The 17,188-nt window shown below is 42.0% G+C and overlaps 1 protein-coding gene across 5 annotated transcripts in view; it reads right to left on the bottom strand.

Moving 5' to 3' along the window:
- Positions 1–17,188, bottom strand: part of SMARCA2 (SWI/SNF related BAF chromatin remodeling complex subunit ATPase 2) — a 166,081-nt gene that overhangs the window by 58,552 nt on the left and 90,341 nt on the right. For all 5 annotated transcript variants that reach the window (XM_037061731.1, XM_037061735.1, XM_037061734.1 and 2 more), the window contains exons 24-26: positions 12,194–12,357; positions 6,057–6,284; positions 3,620–3,697 (exon numbers count right to left, since the gene is read on the bottom strand). In XM_037061731.1, the coding sequence (XP_036917626.1) occupies positions 3,620–3,697; positions 6,057–6,284; positions 12,194–12,357 (470 nt within the window). The remainder of the gene's footprint in view (positions 1–3,619; positions 3,698–6,056; positions 6,285–12,193; positions 12,358–17,188) is intronic.

The following is a 17,188-nucleotide window of genomic DNA, read 5'->3' as shown; positions in this document are numbered from 1 at the left end:
CACTAGCTGATACGCCATTTGCACAACTGAGTAGACCACTAACCATTAAATGCTGTACCTTTTCCCTCTTTCTTCCTTTGGTCCCATATGATTTTTCCTTAAGAGCTAAAACTGGTAACAGAATGTAAATAAAATTTCTATTCAAATCCAAATTGGAACTCTATTTTAAAGTTAATGTTCAAAGTCCCTTAAACTATGCTTACACATGTTTGGAAATCATTTTATTCCCCAAAAGGGTAGGCTCAGGGCATGGTGGAGTCCCACTGGTAGGTAAATGAGGTCGTCCAGTTCTGTCGCGTGGTGCTACGGTCAGCAGGGGGGGCTCTTCCTCACCCCGCCTGCTAACGCTGTGCTGTCTATCTGTCCTGTCAGAGATGGGCTCCTCCAAACCTCCATTGGCACACACAGGATGCCTTGCTAAAGTACAATTTAAGGAGGGGCCTCCTGAGGTAATCTCTTAATAGTTATTAGATGGCTAATTTAAAAAAAAAAACTTTTTTTGCTTAATGTGCTACAAGGAGATGACAAAATACTGCCACTTCAATTTTTGGTTAGGCTACTCCTGTTCCCTATATACCAAGACCTGTAAAATGACAAGCTATGTATTTGTCCACAATCAAGAAAATCAATCTTTGCTGATATCAAAGAAAAAATTACACTTGCTTTTTTTTTTCTTTTAGGAAGGGTTGATGCAATTTTTAATCAGCTTAATGTTCTGATGATTGTGTCTTTTCCCAGAGATTACTACTGTCAGAATATCAGTATAAAATCTGAAGTTGATATTCAAGTAAGTCTAATTGATTATTGAGATGTTGCAAGAAGACATGTTTGTCATAAAACCCAACTATAAACCTTATGCTAAGTACAAATATTTTTCTTGCCTTTGTAGGGAACATGGCAACTAAAAGCTTAGTGTTTATATATTAGTGAAATGTTTCAGATATGTCTCTTGACCTGTAAAAAATCTTTTTAGGCAAAATTCATAGGTAATCAGTATGAGAGAGAACTTTTTCTGAAGTCACATTTTTAGAAGAAAAGAATAAAAATGTTCCAGAGAAAGGTTTTATTTTAAAGAGACCATCTGCTTAATGTATGTTACTTCACTATAATGTCTATGATACAAAAATCAAAAAAGTTTGCATTTATTCTACTGAGAACTAACTCATAATAATAGATAAAGTTCAAATACTGAAATCCAAATCTAGCTCACATTCCATTCTTGTTTCACTGGCACCGCCTCAAACTTGATTTCCTGCCCCCTGGTGGAGGTGCTAATGAACAGTGAATTGGCCAAAGGCAGCCAGCTGATTAGGAGACTGAAAAACACTCAATGGAATATACAGATGTTGTATTATAAAGTTGTACACCTGAAACTTACAGAATATTATTAACCAATGTAATCCCAATAAATTTAATGAAAAGAAAAAAAATCAAACCAAACCAAATCAAAAACACGTATAATGCAAAAATGAGAAGTCAACCTTTAAAAAAACAAGCAGAACATTCACAAAATCAAAATACCTACAAAAAGTGTTTCTTAACCAACTTCACCAGTTCCAAGCCTGTTCTTTGCATGATAAAATATGCCCAAATGAAAAGAAAGTTGTACCTTGGCCAGACATTTCTTTTTTTTTTCCCTAAAGTTTTCAATTTCTACAAATGCCTAGCCCAAAAGTAAGAGAAGTCCTCTTTTCCCCTTATTTCAGGGCTGCTGATTGAAATCCACTCCTGGGCCTTGTCTAATTTGTAGAATAGCAGGCTGAGTATCCTCTCCAGGGTCTCAAGGGCAAGCAGAAAGCCCCTAGCCTCAGAGGCCCCAGTAATCTACATTGTGATAAATTCCTCCAGGAGCAGAGAGATGTCTGTTTCCTGTGTGCATCTCCAATCTCCCTAAACAGGGGCTACTATCATCTGTAAGGGATGTGACCGGCAATACCAGTTAACAAATGTAGGATTTATGAGCGCCCCACAGTGACCAAGCTGTGAACATCTTTTTTTGTGTCATTTATTTCCAAAAGGTCCTAACCTGGGTAGGGTGGTTCACTTAGGGGAAAAACGTGTATGCCCCAGTTTAGGAGTTATTCCCATGGCTACCTAAAAGTTTCCTGAGAAAGAATTAAATGCCTTTTATCTTGAATCATTATGTGTGGACATAATCATTGTTCCCTAGGCAAAAATCACCAAATCACAGAACAACCTGAGTCTCCACGCAGCTGGAGTCCCCCTCGCAGACTGTCTAGGCTAACAAGGCGAGGACTGCAAACCCTGTGGGTCATATTTGGCCCACGGCCCCATTTTGTTTGGCCTGCAGTGCTATATAATAACACAAAATTGAATTTAGTTGCAAACATTTTGAAACCCAGAGATTGCATATAAGAGCCCAGATTTCCAGCTTCTCTTGAAAACTTGGAATTTCTAGCTACCTTGGGTTTGCAGCTCTGTGCCCTCGGACAAAGCAGATCCAATTCACCACCATCCACCCACACCATCCACTTGCTTCACTGAGGCAAATGCCTTGTCTGAGACCTGCGGGCATTCGCGTTTGGGACTTCTCAAATGCCACAGTTACAGTTCACATTTATCCACTCAGTCTGCACTCAGGCTAAAGGTTATAAAGATTGAAGGTGCTGGAGGGACTCTCATGACTTTGCACATCCTGATCCATTCTGACGTTTTCCCAAGGCCTGAAATTTTGCAAATGCCACCACTTATTCAATAAATATTTATCAAGCAACTACCACGTGCTGTTCTGAGCGCTGGGGATACAGAGGCAACTAAAATTGCTGTAGAAAATGCCTTAGAATGCAATAAAAGATGACTTCTCAGAGCCTCCCTTACTGGCCCAGGGGGAACATGTGGATCTTGTGGCAGGACACACACATAAATCAAAATCGGGTGTCAGCAAAATTACAGATGACTGCGTATCATGAAACGTCAAGGTTGAAACCTCAAATTTCAAGGTTCTTTTTATATCTACTTTGTACCAGTAAAATCCAGCCAATTTTGATCTTTAAATAAAGGCTCCACCTTGGCGTGCATCTGGAAGGTTCCTGTTCGCATAAGGAGGCTCTTCCTCAGTCACAGGCACAGCTTTGTTGTTTTAGCCCCTGTCCACCCCTTCCCACAGGGAGCAAGTCTGATTCGGTCCAGTAAGGAGACAGCTAGGGAAGAGTTGTAAACCCTGCCCGAGGAAGAGGGCAGGATTCCTGAAGGAGGCTGGCCCCCCCAGGTTAGCAATGACCTTGGGGCGGGGTAGGGGTGGTAAACTGCAGTCCCCATTGCCTGTCCAGAGGTACAGCTCCTACTCTGTTCCTGTCAACCGTTTCCATGTAAGACGTGGGCCTGGCATTGCCCACTCTTTTTTTTTTTAAGAGAAGCCAGAAATCAGGATTCTTTTTGTCTTGGCAACAAGTTCAAAATTTTAAAAAGCACTGAGTGGGCCAAACAAAACACATCTACAGGCTAAATCCAGCCAGAGTGCAGCCTCTGAACTGAAGGAGAGGCGGAGGCTTCACAAAAGGCAGTCCTGCCAGGGCATGCAGGCCCCAGGCAGCTCGTGTGCCCGGCAAAAGGGGTGCAGGAATAAGTCATTTGTTTCCAGGGTTTTCTAAAATATTACCATAAAAAGGTCAAATTCTTCTTCTCGTCGAGCGATCATCTGGTTCAGAGTCTCATCGTCTGGTACTTCATCTTCTTCCTGGGGATAGGAAACAGAATGATTTAACAGGCTTTAGCAGAAAGGTTGGATAATTGGAGGAGTAAGGTACAAATGGGTAAGGGGAAGCTTTCCTTTAGGCCCCAGGGGTCCCGTTTCTCCAGCCAGAAAGAAAAAAGAAGGGTCACTACTGGGTGCAGTAGTGGCCATTAGTGTTTACCAAGTTATTTGAACATCTTCCTGTAGCAAAATCTGTTCAGGGAGGAGACTCAGTGGACTCTGAGAAATACCGGTTCTCTTGGGTGTCCTGATTCCCTTACTTTTAAAACAAACTACTTAGCGTATCTCCGCCTCGATGACCTCATCTGTGAAATGCATGTGACATTTACATCACAGAGAAGGTGTAAGATTTACATGAGGAAAGCCACAGGAAAGAGTGCCTAACATAAATTCTTTTGACTCCATTAACATTATCCCAAATATAAATGCTCATTTGCAAAGCCTTACAAAAAACATGAGCAAGTGAAACTTTTGCAACGAGGTACAGAGCAAGACCATAAAAATCATATCCATAGCAAATATATAGCCTTTAAAATACGTTTAATCAGTGTATTTCAGTGGGCATTATTATGCTAACAGCAAGATTTGTGACTGTGATAATTCAGTGACAACCCCCCTACAAAACTATATATATATATATATATATGATGTACAATTAATATATTGTAATAAATATACTATTTTAATTAAGTATATAAAGGTATACAGTTAATTAAAATAACTGCAATGAAGTAAAAAAAGCAATTATTTAAGGGTTACCATTTTCATTTTATATCCTGTTAGACCAAGGAATGTTATTTCTCTGCAGATTCCTCAGCAACCAAAAGCTCTCAGAGTTTCAGAAATGTTATGCTGTGACCCCCACACCCTTAGAACAATCACTCTGAAAGTTAGGCATATCCTCCAGAACTTATATGCACAAAATTATTTTTATCACATGCTGAGTGAGCTTGTTAAAAACCAAATGGGGAATTTCAGTGTGTCAGCAGGGGGAAAAGAGAGGAAAACCCAGAACTTTAAAAATCCAATTTCTTAAAAAGAGGCAATTTGGAGAGAGCGTGAGTGTACTAACAGCTTACACGAGATGGCTGTCGGTTCCCAAGATGACACTTTACATGCTATGTTAAAATGAATGCAATTCAGTGAAGTAAAAAACCTGATTTTGTGAAAAATCGTCTATTCAAGTTTATTTTTAAATTGATTAAAGTCGATCTGTCTGAATATTCCATTTTATCTAACACAGACACAGATGAGCGAGGGAGGGATGAGACCCCATAGCCCACAGAATTTGGCTGATGTTTCTCCTGGTGAAGGGATGTCCTGCTTTGCCCACCCTATTCCTCAGAACCACACTAGCCTTCCATTGCTTATAAATGGGGGCTTGGACTTCCCTGTGCCTAAGATGAAAAGATTTCCTTGCAAACTGGCAAGAACCCTGCCTGCAGTGGCCAGACCTTTACACAGAACACACTCAATGGGAAATGGGCAATATATCTTCCTGGCTGTTTGTGCCCTAGTAATTAATTCATGGCCCATCAACCACAGAGGTGGCAGCCCACGCTGCCTTGGATACTCAGGACCGGAGCCTTTGACTGCTGTCTGTCAGTATCCCCAAACATCTTCACTTCAGGCACAAGCCACCCAGATCGCTGTACCACGTGTCTGACACACTGATAGCCTGGCAGGGGTGTGGAGCCCCAGCGGGCTGCTCACAGAGAGGCGAGTGGCATCCAATTCTACTCCTGGCTCTACCTGGTGGCTCCCCTCAGGGGTGGGAGAGAGTAACTTTTTTCTTGAGGCCTTAAAAGGTTGCAAAGCTCAGGCTACCCTGCATCCTACCTAAATCAAGTCAGGTGCTAGCTTCACAAGTCTGTGAAGTCCTGCCCTACACACATACTGAAATGCTGTGATCACTGATCAAAAGAAAGAGACACAGGGCTCTGGGGGATGGCAGAGGGAATAGGCCAGGAGGGCTCCTTCCAGCTCTGTCTCCTTTCATGAAGCTGACGGCCCCTGAGAGTGGCCTCTCGCAGTCTCTGCACCTGCCCCAGAGAGAGCAGCATTCACAGTACAGCAAAGCATGCTGGCTGCATCTCCCCGGGGAAATGACGGAAGCGAAGCGTCTACTGGCCAAGGCTTGAGGTACCCATAGCAACTGCTTTTAAGACACTCTTGGAAAACTTTCAGCAGCTTTTTGCACTGGGGATGTAAGATAGCAGCTAATTTACTCATTTTAATTAATGCCAGCCTAGGACGTTCTTTAAAGAATAAAGAGGTTACTCTTAGTCTTCTGAGGAAAAAGGTCACTTTTTGGTTTTGTAAAGTTGGCTTTCTAGAATACCTCATTTTCCTCTTCATGCTCCAAGATGGCCTGCAGGAATGCCCTGCGCTCGTGGCTCGAAGACTTCTGATCAAACATGCCCGCCTGGATCACCTTCTGATCCACATTCAGCTTGTACTTTGCGGCTGCCAGGATCTTTTCCTCCACGCTGTTCACGGTGCAGAGTCTCAGCACACGAACCTCGTTCTGCTGGCCGATGCGGTGAGCTCGGTCCTGGGCTTGCAGGTCCTGTGAGAGAAATCGGGGCACCATGAGGGCCCACGTGCCTGGATGAGCCCAGCAAATGAGTCCCTACCTGGGAGGGAAGTATGGGAGGGTCGTTCAAATCCACCTTGACTAATGTAAGATTTTGTGTACAGTTAAAAAATACACAAGCTCTCTTCCTTGGAAAAATTCAAGTTTACCATTCCTAGCCGTCAGCACCTGGGTTCAAGTTAGCCATCCAAACTGGAATTCACCTCAGGTTGTGAAATCCAGGTCTCAAGATATTTTTTATCTGTCCCTAGGTTCATCATCAGAATTAATCCCTAACTAAAGCAAAACAAAACAATGATAAATTTGATGTCACCTACAACTAACCTTAAGTTGGACAAAACAGCTTTCCTTTGGTACAAAATGTTAGAGACAATTTTTAAAACATCATTTAATCACATGTACATTATATATGCATACATATAAGGGGGGGCCAAAAAATCCCAGAATTGTCTTCTGGAGGGAAGGCCCCTTATAGTACACACTTCCCTGGCTAGGTGAATGTTCTAACAATGTGTATCAGTGTACCACCTGGTGTTGTTGTGAGAGGCTGAGTTAGGCCTTAGTGACTTTTTTTTTTTTTTGGAAGACTCTTTCAACATATTTGCTCATTTCATGATGGGTGATTTGCAAGTGCATCTGCCCACACTGAACTGAGTATTCAGCAGTTTTTGACCAAAAATGGCATGAACCTCATACCCCATACTCCTTATTCAGCCAAGCTTGTTGTGAGAGACTATTTTTTGTTTCATCAGACAAAAGCCCTCAAAGGGAAATGTTTTGCTGATGTGAAAGAGGGGAAACAAAAAACAGCAGCAGCAGTAAAAGACACCAAAACCGACAAGTTCAAAAACTGTTTTGAAGAATAGAAGAAAGTCTCGATAAGTATATTGCATTAAATGGAGAGTACTTTGAAGGTGACTGAAGTTTAAACATGTAAGAATGTACAATTATTATAAGCAAATTCTGGGGCCTTCTGGGGCCCCCCTCATATATTACACATACAGTGATTGCTCATGTAGCAAACTTCCTGGGATCAAATTGTGTCACAGACTCAATCTTTAGTTTGGGGGACAAAAAGAATTGCTAGTAGAGCAGTAAACTTATACTACTTTTTGGTAAATTTGGGGGGGATAGAAATTTGGCACTGTGTATCAAAAGTGTTAAAACTGGGTATTGCTCCTGACCCGGAAATTTCACTTCTGGAAATTTATCCTAAACAGTCATGGACATGCAACAGAGCCCTACAAATAAGGATACACCTCATGTATTATTTAAAATGTTTTTTAAAAAAGCAGAACTAAGTAAACATTTAATATTAACAGATTGATTAAACAAACTAGTCTTCAACTGTATGCAAGTACAAACATATTACCATAAAAATTATATTGTAGAAGATTTCATGATACAAAGTGAAAACTTATTATGTATGAAAACCAGTTATATATAAGTATGTATATATTATGACCTTATATGTGCATATTTATAACAAGAAAAGGCAGGAGGGACAAACACCAACAAGCCAATTCATGTTTATATTTCTAGTTAACTAGATTACAGGTGTTATTAAGTATTTTTCATTTTGCTTTCATGTAGTTTAACAGTTTTAAACATCTATTACTCTTCTAATATGAAAAATATTTTAATGAAACCTTTAAATAAAAACCTTCATAAACCCACGAAGCAGAGGTAGCTAATGTTAAGGCTACACAATAAAAACTTCCTGGTGTATCAGTTTCATGCACTGTGGTCTGGGCAATGGTCTCCAGGCCAGCGCTAATTAGTTGTTCCCATGTGACCCCTGAGACTGACACACGTGTGTAGGGCGAAGGTCGGATCCCTGCATCCTGCGTCCCCAGCACCGATTTCGCACAGAGCTGATGCTCCACGGCTGCAAGCCCACCCTCCTGAGCAGACGAGTCTCCTGTCACCCTCGCGGCGCAAGGAAGCAACAGGCCAAAGTCTGCCCAGGCAGAAGGGACCTTCACAATCAAATGACTAATTAGGCAAAAGTTTTTCCTCAGAAGATATTTGAATAAGTTGATATAAATATTGGACAGCTGAACCACAACACAGCTGGGACTCATCCAAATTAGATTCTTTTCCAAAGAGGAGAAAGTGAGGTGGATAATTAAAATTCAAGGAGGGAAAAATAAACCCTAAATTTCATTGTCAAGCCTTTAGTTCGGTCATCTCCCTCAACACATCATTGCCAGAGCAGCTAAGCAGGAGCCAAGATGGCGAGTTTTATGTCATGGACTTCTTGACTGTCTCCCAGAACCGGGGTCAGAAAGCGTTTCTGTGACGGGCCCAAGGGCCCAAGGATAAGTACACTGCAGGCCGCTGGGGCCGAGAGCAAACAATGGGCAACTAACTGTTCGCTCCAAAAGGCTGATATATCTTTCTTTTCAATTTTACTTTTATATTTAAGAATGTGGCCCTGGCCAGATTGCTCAGTTGGCTGGAGCATGGTACCACACACTAAAAGGCTGTGGGCTCAATCTCCCACATCGGTGTTCTTTCTTCCCTTTCTCTCTCTCTCTCTCTGTTTCCCTTCCTCTTTTGCTAACATCAATAAACATATCCTCAGAGGAGTAAAAAATAAAATAAAAATGCAAAAATCATTCTTTGTTTGTCAGGAGTCCAAACACAGGTGGGCAGGCCAGACTCAGCCCGTGGGTCAGAGTTCTGACCCCTGTCCTAGAGGAAGGTGATAAACCACAAACAAGTGAGGTGCGGGTGGCAGGGAACATGACAGGGAGGAGGCAGAGGGTGCGGAACATCTACAGAGAGTGAGTTATTCAGAGCAGTAAGTTAAATTCTGAGGTGATTGTTGCACTTAGTTTTGTTTCTTGGTGGTGTTTGTGTGTTTAAGACCATCTACCGATTTGGAAAGTGGCAAAAATGAACATTTCTAGGCTGAAGAAGCTCATGCAATGTATGCCTGTGAGTCCCTAAGCCAAAATGCTAGCGGTGGGGGGAATATTGTGACAAAGAAATAAGTGTTGTAATTACCGAGTGGATGATTTGTATCTTGGAGGTCTAACTGGTCTGAAATGTCATCACAATGGTTTGGGTGTGATTACGTGTGAGCACAAAAGCAGCCCGAGGAGGGGCCTCTCAGGTGCCTTTGCAGCCGACCACTCTGGAACAGCAGCACAGCTCCGTCCGGTCCACGGGTTAAAAACGACAGCACCAACCCATGGTTCTAATCCCCAGCTTGGGAATGAAAGTCTTGGTAACCCTGAGGGATTGTACTGCTGATTCCACATTCACGTTCTTCTGCCTGTGCTTCTAGTGAGGGCCTCCGAATAGCAATTTGAAGGCTATTTTAGTCTACTTACATCAAGTAAGCCCCTATTTCATTAATATATCTTAATTTTGATTCAACATGATAAAGAATAATTACAGAATTTTTTCAATGTATGCAGAAGCCGACAAGATAAAAAGCTCCACATCTTTCATGTTGGGGGCTATGCAACATTTCTGCAGGGGCACGGGGTGGAGAGAGCCCGAAGGCAGGACGGAGTCAGACCCAAACCCCGACAGGCAGGTTTGAACCCGACTGTGGTCCTGCACAAGTTAATATTGGCAGGTTTCCTTACGGGTCAAATATTTGAGTACTACCTGAGGTTAAGCTATGCTAAGTGCCTCACAGTATCTGATAGTGTTGTTGCTTGATAGAATTTAGTTTTACCTTTTAAATGAAAAATCAGCACTCATCCGTACCACTCTAAGGTCCCTGATTTCCAAAAATAAAAAAATAGAAAACAACAGTTTGTCCAGACTAATGGCCATGTTTAAGTGACAGACACGAAAAATCTGGTTAGCCTACTCAACCAAACCAGGTGGAAATGAATCTACCTGTAGCAGATATGAATACTTCCAGAAATGTACAGCCTAGTTAAGAAATTTGTGGTAAATTATACCTCTCCCCCCAAATTTGGAGTCCTGCATTTGGCTGACTAAGTTTTAATTCATATGCAGTTAAAAGTAAACTGTTTGTTGTTCATGCAATTTACTTTGGTTCTGGAGTTCCATCTTTAGCTATTGCTCATGAAAGTTTGTGTGTGTGTGTGTGTGTGTGTGTGTGTGTGTATGTGTATGTGAGAGAGAGAGAGAGAGAGAGAGAGAGAGGCATATATGTCCCAGCACCCTTTCTTATGGTGAATTAGCATTTCCAGAAACAGTGATTTCCTTTGGCTCTTAGAATTAGCCCTGTGCCAGTGAAGGTAGACAGCTGAGCTGCTACAGAAATGTTTGCTTTGGAAAATAAAATCTAGTGAACTCTATTCATAACCTATAGACTGGTTACTTTTCCTCAGTGAAGATTTAGGCAGCAGCAAGGAGGGTAACCGAAACGCCCAACCACACTGAGCCCCCCGGGAGGAGGGAAGCCACAGACCCTTCCCTCTGGAGACACCCAGGTGGCCTCGCGGCCTGTGGTAGAGCAGCCACTCAGTAAATGTCTGCGGAACTCACAGTCGTCCCAAGGAGAACCGCAAACACGAATTCCACCTGTGCTTTGGAATGCAATGTGGAACGTAAAAATACATTAAAATACTTCCTGAAGACTTGGAACAAATATACTTTGTTGGTGGTTTGAAATCCTTTCCAAGGGCAGAAAGGTTCAATAGTAACTCTACTGCAGCCACCTACAGAGAGTGACAGGCGGGACTACGGCATGGTCTAGCGCCGGTGGCCACCCAAAGGTTCGGGGCCATTGGTTTATCCTGTAAACGAGTGGTCTTCGCTGTGTGAGAAAACCTATGTCGGACTCTCCTGGGAGTGTCTAAATCTGTAGAAAAGCCTGCAGAGTCTATGTGGGTGGGAAGCACCTTAAAAATGGAGTTGGGGCAGCAGGGAAAGGGCATGTACGCCTCTTAAAGAGCTCCCTCCTAATTCTAATGGACCCTCAAACCCCACCTTCCTGCCGAAATTACTGTCTTTCCCACCCCATCACCACCATGGCCCATTGAGACAGTGTTATTCTGCATATTTACCACTGAGGAAACCGAGGTGGAGGCAGAAGCCCAGGTTAAGCTGGTATGGAATTCCTCTCCGGGTATTAGGGCTACGGTTTCCCTTTTTACTATTTTGTGTTAACATTTATTCCAATATGAATCACCCCTGATGAATGCCATTCCACCCAATATCTTATAGGCCTATGCACAACCTCCCAGCTTAAACGAAGAACCCAGTGCCACAAGGGACCATTCTAATGTTCTTTATTAGTCATCAAAGGACTCCTTTAAAGGGTAACTAAACTTACCAGCTAAAAGAGCTTCATAACAGATGCTCCACAGAATATTTTTGATGATGATTTTAAGCAAGACACACAGACTTTAAGTTTAACTATAATATACTCATTGTTTGACCGAGAGGAAATGAGCTAAAGCTTCCTGAGACTCATTTTCTCTGACTGTAAAGAAGCAAATAGTAAGAGTAATAAGCTCATGGGGCCGTTGTGAAAGCTGAATGAGGCAATGCACAGAGACAGGCTGGCCCAGAGGGAGGGCCAATCAGTGTACGCTGCTATTGTTATTTTTTTATTTTGGGATAATTTTGATTTCTCCCCCACCAAATGTACTTTGCTCAGTGGCAATCCCCAAAAATGAGGTTAAAACTAAGCAGAAATTAGGTATTTTTACCCCAAATTTGAGCTCTTCAAAGGCTCATCAAAGGTATGAATAAAACATCTTAGTATGCTCCAAGGGAGAAAAGAAAACAGACATATTAATAATGTGCTGGGCTATTTTTCCTTTGGAAAGATGGCCCAGTTTTTAGAAATTTGCTCTGCCCCACAAATGTGAACAGCAAAACTGCTGGACTTTCAGTTCCTTCTCAGGGGGAGGGCTGGGCACTGAAGTCGGAGGCATGCAAACCTGGTGTGGGTTCCAGTCGCTGTCAAAGATGACCACGGTGTCAGCCGCCTGGAGATTCAAGCCCAGGCCTCCAGCTCTTGTGCTCAGCAAGAAAATGAAATACTGGGACCCAGGTTCGTTGAATTTCTTCAGTAGAGCGGCACGATCTTCAGACTTGGTGGTGCCTGAGGGGATAAGAAAAATAAAGTTGCCAGTTAAGTCCTGTCTGAAAATGGCACAGAGCTAGACAAAAAGGCCTGCTTCCTTGAGAAATATGGGGACTCCTCATAGCACTGGTCAGGTATTCCCCCGAGGTCTGGTATGTTTGAAAGAAACTTCGAGCATTTTGCAATTTAAAAAAATGAGAAAGATAGACTTTTCTCACATCAAGAAGGAACACGATATCTATTACCTATGGTTCCAAAATGCTGAAAGAGTTTAAGCTTTTTAGACCGGGCAACTTTGCAACTTCACAGATTTTACAGCGTTCTTATCCTAACCTAAAACTCAATGAAAACATTTCCTGGGTGTGTTTCTGTGCTTTAAAACACCAAATATTTTTTAAAATATGCATGCGTGCACATGCATATACAGCAAAAACCGATTATTATAATGGCTTAAAGCAACTCTGCCAATAGGCATTAGTGTGAGGTCTTGTTTATGCCAAGAAAAGGGAAACAAAAGGAAAATCAATTTCTCCCACACTTTACCATTTGGATTGCCACTGAGCACGAGCTGGCTGCTGCAAACATAAAATGTGGATGGAATATTTTTATCCTTGTTAGCAAGACTTGAGGCCACAATAATTAAGAAGAAAAAGAAAGGAGTCTCTCATTCTGTTTGTCATATTGACATTCTCTGTTTGTTGAGTCCAAAGGAAACCAAACTGAAACCACACAGTGCAGCATGGCATACACCTGGGGGTGGCTCATCCCACGGCACCTGGAGAGATCCCAACATAGTGAACGGGCAGGGAAGACGGGACCACAGACGCCAGCGCTCAGGTTTCAGACACCCAGGCACCCACACTCATGTCCTGCATCAGCCACTCAATCACAAGCCCTGGATCTGTAATGTGTTCACCTGAACCGCACTGTGGAAGGGAACAAACACCACCATCTTCTACCTGAACATATTTCACCAGGAAAGTGTGGCTGCAGAGTTTTGAAAAGGCTTTGGGCTATTGGGAAATATATAGGCATGTTACATGATAGTCCCTAGCTGCCTGCTGTACAAATATTATTTCTACATGGCGTTCTTTCTTTAAGGATGAAAATGTACGAGCAATTTATTTCAGCGGATTAAAACAGTTAAGTGACTACAGTTAATGGAATCAGGTTACTATGAGGGTCAAGTTTCCAAACATGGGGGGATCTGTTTTTCATATTAATAAAAATAATAAGTACCCTCCTGAGGAGGGAAAAAGAACCAATTCCTTGTATGCAGCGAAAGGGACTTTTGGTGGGGAGGGCCCTTATTTAATGAAGCAACATTCTTTGGGGCTCATTTTACTCTCTAAATCGCATTCCAAGTTTAGTGACCTGGTCAAATCCTGCAACAATGAAGTGTAAGAACTTGAAATTTGGGGGAGAAGCACGAAATGTGCTTTGTTGAACAATGTTCCGAACATGTGGGACTCACTCTTCTTTTCTTTTTGGAATTGGTTTTCTAAGATCATGGGAACTATTTGTTCACAATTCTGATGGATGATCTGTTCTTTCATGAAAACTTTTCACTACCATTATTTTCTCAGTTGCAGTATTTTTTTTTTGAAAAATCACTCATAAGAAGTAATGATTTACATATTTATCCTTTGCCTTACACTAAATAAAAAGCCATAGAAACCAACAACTATAAAAAATTATTCTAAAATGCAGAAAGAAGTTCCCAGAGATAATATCTATTTTCTGACAGCAGGGGACGAAAGCTCTGTGCTGATATCCTTTGGGTAGAAATTCAGGTTTGACACACTGAAAAATAATCACACACATCAAGGTTAATCAGTGGACATTCCTACATGGGATGAAATAACCCTAAATGCAAAATAAAGCACCAGAAAACAAAAGCAATATCAAAATTATTTGGTCAAAGGAGTTTTTAGGTCTGTGACAAATACATCAAGCAAATAGACCAACCACATATCTGGTATGCATGTAAACCATATAAATAGCTGGGAACTTGAAATTATAAAGCCAAGGAGAAATATGATTAAATCACTTTTCATGAAAAGCTATGGCATTTTTTTATTACCAGGTTCAGAATCTGCCGCATTACCATTTCCATTAGTCATACGTTCCCCAAGTCAAGATCTCGGCAGATCGGCAGCCACCTCTGGCGTGTTGCTCAGGGCGGTTCGAACTGCCTTGTCAGGATTTATCCAGGGGCAAATAAATGCTCGGTGTCAGTGGCACAGGATTTAATGTGAATTGTTCCATGTTCTTTTGGCTTTTGATGTAGAACATCACCAAGAGTACAATTAATAGCAAGGGCAATTGTGTTGAGAACTGCAGACTTTGCCAGAAGGAACACATTGCCAGGCTTTCATGATTGCTAATTTTAACTTGGTGTCAAGTGCTTTTGGGAAATTTTGTCTTCTAGGATGTAACTTCACCACTTGCTTCCACTCAAAAATCATTTCCAGTGAAAACAAAGACTGTAACAGAATAGTAACTAAATCTATTCACACAACCGCAATCTTTGCAGAAAAATCTGCTTAGCTGTCATCAAGCAGTTTTTTTTTTTCCCTTTTTCTTTCCTGAGGTCAAAAATCGAAGACATGAAATTTGGCAATGAAAATCTGAAGTCATTTGAACAATTAGGTTAGGGGGCACCGTGAATGGAAGTGGTGTACTAATTTGTCTGTGCGTCTATCGACTATTTACCTAAAACTCTCTCCACCCCTGAGACAATGACTGCTGTTTCCTGCGGGGTGAAATCTGCCTGGCTTTCTCCCCGCCATCTGTAACACTTGATGGAACTTGCTTCCCTGTCTCCTCCAACCTACTGGCAAGTAAGGGCTTTAACAGCAGGAGCACTAAGGGGATCGTTCATCCTGTATCCCTGGTGCCTGTTTATTTTCAATCAATCAATTAAAATTCTTTGATTACGTTCAAGATCATCCTTAAAATGCTGTTGCTAGAGAAGCAGACTGTTACTTTCCAAAATGGTCTGCAGCTCGCTGGAGCTGCCAAAGTGGTGAATCTGGAGGCAGAGGGATCCTAGCCAGAGCCTGGTTTCACCGTTTGCCTCATGTGTAACCTTTGGCAAGTCACCCCCTCACTCTAACATTTTTGTCTTCTCATCTGTTAAACAGGGCCCATATTAGTACTTTGGTAAACAGGGGATAACAATGGCTTGTTGACTGAGAAAAGGCACATGGAATGCTTTACCTGATTCCCGCACAGAGTAGGCATTTCATAAAAGTTAGCTTTCATGCTGTTAGTAATAGTAACAGTAAGAATAGCAACCTACTACTTAAAGAATGGACTACTTAAATAATCTGTCCGAGACTGGTGAGAAAACATGTGACATGTGTTTCAAGGAAATGGCTCCTGGTCAATTTCACAGACTTGAGTATTCCTGGGTTGCTGTCCTCAAAGAGCTGAGATTCCAATCAAAATGCCACAGACCACAGGCAGGTGGGATACCTGTGGGGGAGCGGTGAGGGACAGGTGGGGGGCGGGAACACGGAGCTGGCTGCCCCTCACCTGAGCAGCAGTGGGAGGAGGGTCCCCTTTCCACTGAAGAGTGCTGACTTCGCCCACGAAGGGGGGAAGGATCAGGTCAGAGGACAAGACCCAGTACAGGCCATGTGCCAGAGGAGATGGACTGGGGATGATGGAACTGTGTCCTGAATTCAAAATTAACATTTACTTAACCATTCATCTGTTCTCAGTGACTATCAAGGAGAGCGGTTAAAAGATTTTAAAAAATCGAGTCTGTCAGAGGAATAATGAATACAAAAAATGACGACAGCCTAAGAGGTGGGTCGTAAAGAGAATCCACCTAAAACCAAGCACGGCAAGTCTGAGGTTTGGTGTGTATCCAGCTACACCTAATTCATGGCAAAAGTGGGGATAAAATGTCGGATTGGAAGCAAAACAAAACCTTTCATTGAAACATAAACTAACTTTAACATTTAATGATAACTAGTATATTACATTAGGTAAAATTGGTATTAGTAATACTGCACTCTTCTGTAGCTGGGATTCGACACCATCCTGGCTGTAAATTAGCTCCTGTTCCCACTTGCCACTCTTTGGAAGAGTTACCCCTGGCAGAATATCAAAAAATTAATATCTTTCATCTCTAAAGTATTAAGGCTGATATTAAACTCATACAGTAATTTAGGAAGTATCCCTAAATTTATACTTTCTTCCATTCATATTTTTTAAAATATGTTATTGATTATGCCATTACAGTTGTTCTATTCCCCCCCTTCATTCCCCTCCACCCTGCACATCTCTCCCCCACCATTCCCCTCCTTTAGTTTATGTTCATGTGTCTCAAGTTCTTCAGATTCTATATTTCCCCCACTATTCTTGCCCTCCCCCCTATCTATTTTCTACCTACCGTCTATGCTATTTTCTGTACCTTCTACCCGCTTCTCCTCCTCCCACTCCCCTGTTGCTAACCCTCCATGTGTTCTTCATTTCTATGGTTCCACTCCTGATTTAGCTGTCCTCTTAGTTTGCTTCTGTTTTAGGTGTGGTTGTTAATAACTGTGAGTTTGCTGTCCTTTCACTGTTCATATCTTTTATCTTCTTTTTCTTACATAAGTCCCTTTAACATTTCATATAATAAGGGCTTGGTGATGATGAATTTGTTTAATTTGACCTTATCTGAGAAGCACTTTATCTGTCCTTCCATTCTAAATGAAAGTTTTGCTGGATAAAGCAATCTTGGCTGTAGGTCTTTGGATTTCATGACTTGGAACACTTCTTTCCAGCCCCTTCTTGCCTGTAAGGTCTCTTTTGAGAAATCCGCTGACAGTCTGATGGGAACTCCTTTGTAGGT

This window comes from Sturnira hondurensis, unplaced genomic scaffold (genome assembly GCF_014824575.4).
Source record: "Sturnira hondurensis isolate 20B ecotype Veracruz unplaced genomic scaffold, ASM1482457v3 Scaffold0013515, whole genome shotgun sequence".
Taxonomy (NCBI): domain Eukaryota; kingdom Metazoa; phylum Chordata; class Mammalia; order Chiroptera; family Phyllostomidae; genus Sturnira; species Sturnira hondurensis.
This window is presented reverse-complemented; position numbering and strand designations above follow the sequence as displayed.